The sequence below is a fragment of the Engystomops pustulosus genome, chromosome 1 (genome assembly GCF_040894005.1).
Source record: "Engystomops pustulosus chromosome 1, aEngPut4.maternal, whole genome shotgun sequence".
Lineage (NCBI taxonomy): Eukaryota > Metazoa > Chordata > Amphibia > Anura > Leptodactylidae > Engystomops > Engystomops pustulosus.
In genome coordinates, this window is record NC_092411.1 from 13,771,752 (window position 1) to 13,781,225 (window position 9,474).

At 44.9% G+C, this 9,474-nt stretch overlaps 1 protein-coding gene across 1 annotated transcript in view; it reads left to right on the plus strand.

The window, feature by feature from the left end:
- Positions 1–7,181, plus strand: part of ALPK2 (alpha kinase 2) — a 73,517-nt gene extending 66,336 nt beyond the window's left edge. The window contains exon 11 of the mRNA XM_072133491.1: positions 893–7,181. Coding sequence (XP_071989592.1) covers positions 893–1,106 — 214 coding nt within the window. The 3' untranslated portion in view covers positions 1,107–7,181. The remainder of the gene's footprint in view (positions 1–892) is intronic.
- The last annotated feature ends 2,293 nt before the right edge of the window (positions 7,182–9,474 follow it).

Sequence of the window (9,474 nt, forward strand, 5' to 3'; positions counted from 1 at the left end):
TGTCTGTGGCTGTTAGAGGATGATCCATTCTTCTAAATTCCAGTTTTGTTTAGGTAAACATAAAAACTATAATCACATCAGCATCCACGACTCAGGATATCCTGTAATACTACATTTCTCCTCTAGTGGCCGCCACCAGCTGCTTGCTGGGAGTGGCCTGAGCAGGATCCAGAACGATCAGATGATTTTTGCTCCATACAAACAGATATTTCCATTATACCAACATCCAAACTCTCATAGAACTTTTTGAAACACACCCCTGTCCAATGTAGGAATGCCACTACTTAAAATTTCCAAAAATACCTCACTTTTTATTTTCATAAACTTTCCCTTAATTAGATATTATATTATACCCTCTGTATTTTATACCCTGTAGCCATAATCAGCAACGTGGTACATAAATGCCATTTCCATACTATCCTCTCTCTCTCTCTCTCATATATATATAACACAACAGCACAAACATTATACTATGACATGCTAATACACACTCCAAACATTCACATTTTCAGAAGCAATTTAAGCCCCACCCATGCCTTGCTTGGGAACGCCCATGAGGAGCCAGGTGATCCACTTTTATGCAAACTTGTGCAAGACTTGCCAAATTTGCCCTCACTTTAATTGGAAAATTGGGATGTATTCTTTAGGAAAAAGCTAGAGAATAAATGGAAGAATACAATAATAAGTGTAGCATTGTATTTTGATGTCCTTCAAAATATTTTGGCTCATAGTGTGGAACTCCCTCTCTTTGTGAGCTGTGATAGATATGACTTTGGAGCTGAGCACATGCCCCCTAGGATCTTATGTGCCCCATAATCTAGGAGGACATCCCCAGTATCTTGACCCATGTTCTGGAACCCTTTCATGACCTCGATGTTTCATTACATTTCAGATACAAAGGATTTAAAGGAAACTGCTCCATCTCGTTCATCGATCAGTTCAAGGCCTTGCACCAGTGCAACAAGTACTGCGAGATACTCGGATTAAAATCCTTAAGACCCAACCCTCCAAAGCAGAAGAAGCCGAATCCCCTTAAAGAAACAGCCCAACCAAATCCGTCCACCTCTAGGAAGAATCGCCAGAGCACAAAGTCCAAGAAGACATAGCGGTGCGTCTGGCCGGACATTGTCGTCCACTGGACTGTCCTGTACTATGTGACTTTCCATTTCCTGCAGGACGCGGATGACATGGAGAGGACACTTATCAATGCAGCGACTACATGGACGTAGTGCTGGCTGCTGTACTATTATAATGAGTATTATGCACTGATCTATGTTATAGATAGACTAAGGATATAGGAACATGAATGTGTCTAGTGACTGTATGATAAGTAGTGTCCACATACTGATCTGTAGATAGTGACTGTATGGTAAGTAGTGTCCACATACTGATCTGTAGATAGTGACTGTATGGTAAGTAGTGTCCTCATACTGATCTGTAGATAGTGACTGTATGGTAAGTAGTGTCTTCATACTGATTTACAAGGTGAGTTAAAAATCCTAGCATACCCCTCACTTCAGAAATGAAAGGGACAATGACATATTTGATACCCCGTAAAGTAATGGCCGAGGGGCTCTTTCTTTCAGGCCATCTCGAAAACCACGAAAATGGAATCAAGGGATTTTTATTCCAATATGAAGGTGGTCATGTAACATATCAAAGAAGAATTGTATCAAATCGATTGTCGCAATCAGATCTGTAATATTTCTTGAAGGTTTGAAAGTTGCAACAACAACCAGGAACGTTCCCTGTGATGCACAGCTATGGGGCACATTCACTTACGCAACCGCTAGAGTGCATTGTCCGTGTATAATGCACTGTGCTGCGTTTCACTAAGATTGTGCGCCCAATATCCTGCATGTGTCGCTTCCCCGCTCAGGTCCCCGGAGTTCACCTTCTTCTTCCTGGTGCATGTACACTCACCGGCCACTTTATTAGGTCCACCATGCTAGTAACAGGTTGGACCCCCTTTTGCCTTCAGAACTGCCTCAATTCTCCGTGGCATAGATACAACAAGGTGCTGGAAGCTCCTCAGAGATTTTGGTCCATATTGACATGATGGCATCACACAGTTGCCGCAGATTTGTCGGCTGCACATCCATGATGCGAATCTCCCGTTCCACCACATCCCAAAGATGCTCTATTGGATTGAGATCTGGTGACTGTGGAGGCCATTTGTGTCCAGTGACCTCATTGTCATGTTCAAGAAACCAGTCTGAGATGATTCCAGCTTTATGACATTATCCTGCTGAAAGTAGCCATCAGATGTTACAGGGTACATTGTGCTCATAAAGGGATGGACATGGGCAGCAACAATACTCAGGTAGGCTGTGGCGTTGTACCAAGGGGCCCAAAGACACCATGACACCACCAGCACCAGCCTGACCCGCTGATACAAGGCAGGATGGATCCATGCTTTCATGTTGTTGACGCCAAATTCTGACCCTACCATCCGAATGTCGCAGCAGAAATCGAGACTCATCAGACCAGGCAACGTTTTTCCAATCTTCTACTGTCCAATTTCGATGAGCTTGTGCAAATTGTAGCCTCAGTTTCCTGTTCTTAGCTGAAAGGAGTGGCACCCGGTGTGGTCTTCTGCTGCTGTAGCCCATCTGCCTCAGAGTTGGACGTACTGTGCGTTCAGAGATGCTCTTCTGCCTACCTTGGTTGTAACGGGTGGCGATTTGAGTCACTGTTGCCTTTCTATCAGCTCGAACCAGTCTGCCCATTCTCCTCTGACCTCTGGCATCAACAAGGCATTTCCGCCCACAGAACTGCTGCTCACTGGATGTTTTTTCTTTTTCGTACCATTCTCTGTAAACCCTAGAGATGGTTGTGCGTGAAAATCCCAGTAGATCAGCAGTTTCTGAAATACTCAGACCAGCCCTTCTGGCACCAACACCCATGCCACGTTCAAAGGCCTCAAATCACCTTTCTTCCCCATACTGATGCTCGGTTTGAACTGCAGGAGATTGTCTTGACCTGTCTACATGCCTAAATGCACTGAGTTGCCGCCATGTGATTGGCTGATTAGAAATTAAGTGTTAACGAGCAGTTGGACAGGTGTACCTAATAAAGTGGCCGGTGAGTGTAAGTGCATTGTCCTGCAACACAATTTGAAAGTTAAATCCCGCGCTAAGTACGAATCAGTCGGATTGTCTGACAGCACCCCCCTCCCCATTTCTGTTGCATAGAAGCCAGCGGAGCTGCGCCAAAATCCGATGACATGCAACACAATCCGATCGCAGATACCTGTTACATACTTGTCAAAGCTGCATAAATTCCGAAAAACAGTCCGACAAAAGTGCGATCCAAGACCCATAAAAAACGAGCCTGTATGGGGCTTATTTACTACGGGTCCTGTGACCGCATTTCCATCAGGTTTTCCAACGTTTTCGGGGATCCCACCCCTGGGACAGGTATTTAGTAGGTGATTGTGTCGCACCCGATCGGATCATGCCGGCTTTCATGCGACACAAATCGGGCTGACGGATTCGGACAAACCACGGATTCGGACAAACCTTGGGATTTAAGTTAAAAATTGTTTCGCAAGCCATACACTTACATACACCGGGAGGAAGATGGTGAACTCCGGCGGACCTGAGCGGGGAAGCGACACATTCAGCAAATCGGGCGCATGATCTTCTTGAATCACGGCACAGTGCATTGTCAATGCACTTTTGGGATCTCCTCTGGATCGGGAAAGTAAATCTGCCCCATTGTGTTGTTGCGTGATGTGTTGTCCATGGTGCTGAACATAGAAATAAAGGCCCTGGATCCATTTATTAAAAACCTGCGTGACAATCTCTGGAGAATCTCGATTTATGAGACAATTCTTCTGTTTGATGCTGAATTTTACAAGTTTTTACCTTCCCAATGGAAAAACTTGTCCTTTATCCAATATGGCGGCCTTCAAGATGGCTGCCGGGTTCCAGTTATGGCATTAAGATAGTCCCTCCTCACCCATTACATGCTGGAGGGCTCAGATATGTCATTTTGTCATTTTTCTGGGACATTTGACTCGCTCTGTATAGCCAGTGACTGTATGATATGTAGTGCTCGACACGCATGTATAGCCATGATGATTGTTGGTGACAAATTCCATGTTAGGATATATTTTAATGGTTTTATAGAAGAAAAGGTCTCTCATGTCTATTCCTCTAATGATAGAGCACCCTCAGTCCTTGGAGTATAGAGAAAGAGGTCCCTCAGTCCTGGTACTGGAGTGATAGAGCTCCCTCAGTCCTGGTACTAGAGTGATAGAGCACCCTCAGTCATGTTGTTGGAGTGAAGGAGCTCCCTCAGTCCTGGTACTAGAGTGATAGAGCACCCGCAGTCCTGGTACTGTAGTGAAGGAGCTCCCTCAGTCCTGATACTGGAGTGATGGAGCTCCCTCAGTCCTGATACTGGAGTGATAGAGCTCCCTCAATCCTGGTACTAGAGTGATAGAGCTCCATCAGTCCTGATACTAGAGTGATAGAGCACCCTCAGTCCTGGTCCTGGAGGGATAGAGCTCCCTTATTCATGTTACTGTAGTGAAGGAGCTCCCTCAGTCCTGGTACTGGAGTGATAGAGCACCCTCAGTCCTGGTACTGGAGTGATAGTGCACCCTCAGTCCTGGTACTGTAGTGAAGGAGCTCCCTCAGTCCTGATACTGGAGTGATAGAGCTCCCTCATTCCTGGTACTAGAGTGATAGAGCACCCTCAGTCCTGGTACTAGAGTGATAGAGCACCCTCAGTCCTGGTACTAGAGTGATAGAGCACCCTCAGTCCTGGTACTAGAGTGATAGAGCACCCTCAGTCCTGGTACTGGAGTGATAGAGCACTCTCAGTCCTGGTACTAGAGTGATAGAGCTCCCTCAGTCCTGGTACTAGAGTGATAGAGCACCCTCAGTCCTGGTACTAGAGTGATAGAGCATCCTCAGTCCTGGTACTAGAGTGATAGAGCACCCTCAGTCCTGGTACTAGAGTGATAGAGCACCCTCAGTCCTGGTACTAGAGTGATAGAGCACCCTCAGTCCTGGTACTAGAGTGATAGAGCACTCTCAGTCCTGGTACTAGAGTGATAGAGCACCCTCAGTCCTGGTACTAGAGTGATAGAGCACCCTCAGTCCTGGTACTAGAGTGATAGAGCTCCCTCAGTCCTGGTACTAGAGTGATAGAGCTCCCTCAGTCCTGGTACTAGAGTGATAGAGCTCCCTCAGTCCTGATACTGAAATTATAGAATCGGCCACTCCCATACAAGGAGCTAGAAAGGATATAGTAATTGAAAGGTAACAATTAGCTAAGTCTGTATACACCCGTGATGGATACAGGGGATAACAATGATTACACTGTGTGTAATGACTGTAGTCCACATCATAGTATGTAGAGGGATGAAGGTGACGCACCTATTTATTACGACAAATGCAGGCTGCACAGGGTGTGAATCTTCCATAGTAATTATGCAATAGCCTATAGCTCCGCAACATTGTTTATAGAGACATAGCGCCACACATAAGGTTGTGGCTACGGTTGGTACTGCACCCACGTCCCATTGACTTGAATTGGAGCACTGTAGCCTTTACATGATGAAGGATTGGGGTGTTGGGTCAGATCTATAGGTGTTCATTGTAATAGTGACAAGCCATACGTTTCGATTGATGTGAGTCTGGATACTGAGAGCCTGATCAGTTGTTAAAATAAAGGGGTCGATGGACTTTGTTTTAGCTATTGGGGGGAATATGCACCTGGAGCCCCACTAATTAAAACAAATAGAAATTATACATACCCTTTAAGAGAGAGAGAGAGAGAGAGAGACGCTACAGTGCACATATCTCTGGAGGACCCATCATATCTGTGTAATAAATGAATAACCCACTGATTTAAGAGGCAACATTGTAATACCTGACTTCTCCTGTGGTGGCACTGCAGGGAAACTTAACACTTGGAGTCAGGTTCCTCCATCGATCACTGCTGATTGCTGAGGATCTCAGTAACAGCACAACCTATGATCTGCTTAGACCTTTCTAAAAGAAATGTATTGGAAATTGGAGACACATTTATTTTTTCCATTTTATCTAGAAAATCATTTTTATCAGGTTTCATCTCTGGTAACCGAGCTCTAAATTGTAATATTTTAAGAATTTCTAATATAATTTCCGTAGGCCTCAATTATTAAGACTGTCATGGAACCAATCAGAGCTCAGCTTTCATTTTTCCAAAGATGAGCTCTGATTGGTGGTAATTGTTTTTTTTAAAATGAGCCTATCTACACCTATCTACACTGGCGCCCCCTTTTGGTTTCTAGTAAATTCCGTTCTGTGCCCAGTTCCTGACCCTCTGGCCGCTCCTTTGTACAGCCGGGTTCTTTACAAGCATTTTCTGTAACAAAATTGGAGTCAAGTTGTCCGGTGTAAATGATATCCCCATGGCACAGGACACACTCCTGTACACCGGGCTCCCAAAATACACTCAGCAGGTTCTTTTAAAGGGCAAACAAAAGTCAACAACAGCTGCGGACAGATAAATCACGAGTCGGGGGTCTGAGGACGTGCAACCTGCGCATCCAATCAGCATGTGACAATCAAAGGGTCTTAAAACATGTTCTTAAAATTGTTGAAATTAAGTATTTTATAAAACTTTAATTTAAAAGTTCTCCCCCCTCCCTCCACATGTAAGTAACTTAAATTGTCAATTTACAATTGTTCCTCTACATCACTAGCAACATTTCCCATTCCATCCCCGTTTCCCACTTCCTGTTCCGGTGATGATGTCATAATGATGCAATAACCGATTACTATTACAATCAGTGATTGGCTGCTGCCCAAATTGTGACATCATCATTATTCTAGGACCCACCCACTGGAGTCATTGGGGTAAAGACCTGTAAAGAACAACCCAAAATTAGGAGGAGGACGACTGTACACTGGACACAACTGTGCCAAACGCTCAGCTCTGAGAACCTCTAGAGAATTTTTCAGATCTTGGTAAATAATTGGAATACATTATCTTTACTGTATCTATGTCTGTGGCTTCTCTTTGCATTGTATTGAATATATATATATTATGCAATGGGTATTATGTAGTACTGTAGATGTCTCGTCTATGTCCTTGGCCCCTCCCCTATCCTCCGTCCTATTCCGTCCTGTGTACGTTATATTGATTGTTACACTAAAGTTTACAAATGTTGCGCTTGATTTCATTGGATATTATGTGAAATAAAAGAAAACTTTTGCAAATCAAAAACTTTCTCCAAAAGGATTCATGTCTTCAGAGGTCAAACAATCTGCACAAAGCTCCATGTCCTCTTCATAGTTACATTATCAGTTTATCTGTGCATGTCTTGGCCACTAGAGGGAGCTCAGGAGCTTAGATCACATCAGCTAATAATTATTTGGAAAACATTACAATCCTTCATATCATGATGGTCATCAGACCGTGACAAGGGGTACGGTGTTTGAACAGCCTACCCAAAATGAGCTTTTGCATAGGGGCTTATGGGTGGTCCCATTGGTGAGACTATTGTATGTATGCAATCAGCAAAAATTAGTCCAGGGAGTTCCAGGACTCCTTATGTGATGACAGGGACCTCATACTACTGGCCACGGGCTAGGACCTCAGAAATTTAGAACAACTTCACTGCGTTCACTCTCAGTACACTGGGAAAAGCAATGTTCAGTGTTCCAGGACCGCAGATAGGTGGACTGGAACCTGATACAGCTTTCCATAGCCAGGGACCTCATGGAGCCATTGTATTGGTTTTTCAGACTTATCCTACTTATTCTTTGGTACAGTGGCGTACCGACCGCGGTCACCATTGAGACCGGGCCCATCGGACGGGGGGGGCCCGGGCGACCGTCTCAATGGTGACCGCAGTCGGTACGCCACTGGCAGTCGGGCAAGAGCCTCCATCCGTCCAGACAGGAAGCTCCTGCCCGTCAATAAATAGTGCTGGATGCGGTCGGAAGCGTCCGCTCGAGCACTGTAACTGGAGCGATGTGGCCGGAAAACCACCCCGGTGCACATCGCTCCATGAACTAGGATGCGCGGCCGCATCTGTTAGACCTGTGATCCAACTAACGATGCTGATCACTTTTTCTAGTCCTTGAAAGATTCAGGCTAAGGACCTAGACTCATCCTACTTCTGCTTTGCTAGATTCCGCAAGGTAACCAAAAATAGTAGACAACCTATCCCATCAAGGTCCCTGACTGCAGCTACTACCTAGAATCATCCTACACAGAACTTGTGCTTTACTAGGTCCTGTGTTGTGACTAAGAGAAGCAGACCCTGTATAAATCCAAGGTCTCTGCAGTACCAGGTCCTGCTCCCCATACCCTGGGTCCTAGAACCTTGACCTTGAACAGTGGCTTTTCTTTTATCAAACTTTCTGGTCCATAGAACGGTCAGTGGGACAAACTGGGTTAAGTGGGTTCAGTGGGACAACTCCAGGAAGCAAATTGCATATCCCTACAAATTTCCAAGCTTTAGGCTGCAGATTCAGGTCATGCTCCCTATAGACTTAGTCCTGGAACCCTGACCTGCCCAAGGACAATGTTTTTTTTGGTTCCATGGAAGGTTCTGGGGGACAACGCCAGCAAGCCCTCTGCCTACCCCCTCCAAGGTCCCTGGTCCCAAGGTCCCAAGCCAGCAGTGCCTCGTCTTGAACATCTGGCCCCATTAATCTGAAACTTGGGCTTCACCGGAGGCCTCTGTAATTTGCTGGTCCACAGAACGTAGAACACAGGACTATAGAATCCGACAAATAACAAACGATGGAAACTTTTGCTCAGTGAATATTGGCGCTTGCACAGTGTGACAGACACTCAGCGGTGGCACAATGTATCATTGCTTCAAGTTTCAGAACAGAAGTTGAATACATTTCAATATTTAATTCCTGAAGATTAATATTGTGTGTCAGTAAATGATGAAATCATATCCATGATGACTCTATTACGGAGTTCACATGTGGAGACTGTGCGGAGCCGCTGGAAATGAGTTTTTCTTGAGCTCCATTATCACCAGGATCTTCTAAGCAATCGCCTCTAAGATTCTGGACAGAAATTCAATTTCCTCCTCCACCTAATAGACTGGGACATGTGTAATGGGATTAGATGGATTTTCTGAGCTCTGATGAAGAAGATCCTGCAGCTCGGGGAATGTGAGAGTCCTGGAGCCAAGTGACATGTGCTGCCGGGTCTTGGATTGTAAACAGTTTTGACTTAAGAAGACACCAGTGGAAAAAGTGAATCAAAGGAAGCAATTAGGGTTACAAGAACACGGAGCTGTAGCCGGGATGAGCTTGTCACTTGTCACAATGTGTTCTGGGAAGTTTTATTCAACTACATTGTCTTAAAGGGGCTTTCTAAAAAAAAAAATCTGCAACTTTTTTCATATACTTTGTGTCCTTGTTTACATTGAGATTGAAAATTCAGGCACTTCTCACAGCCGAGAGTTTGCTACAGTTCTATCCAGTCCATATTACATCAATATTG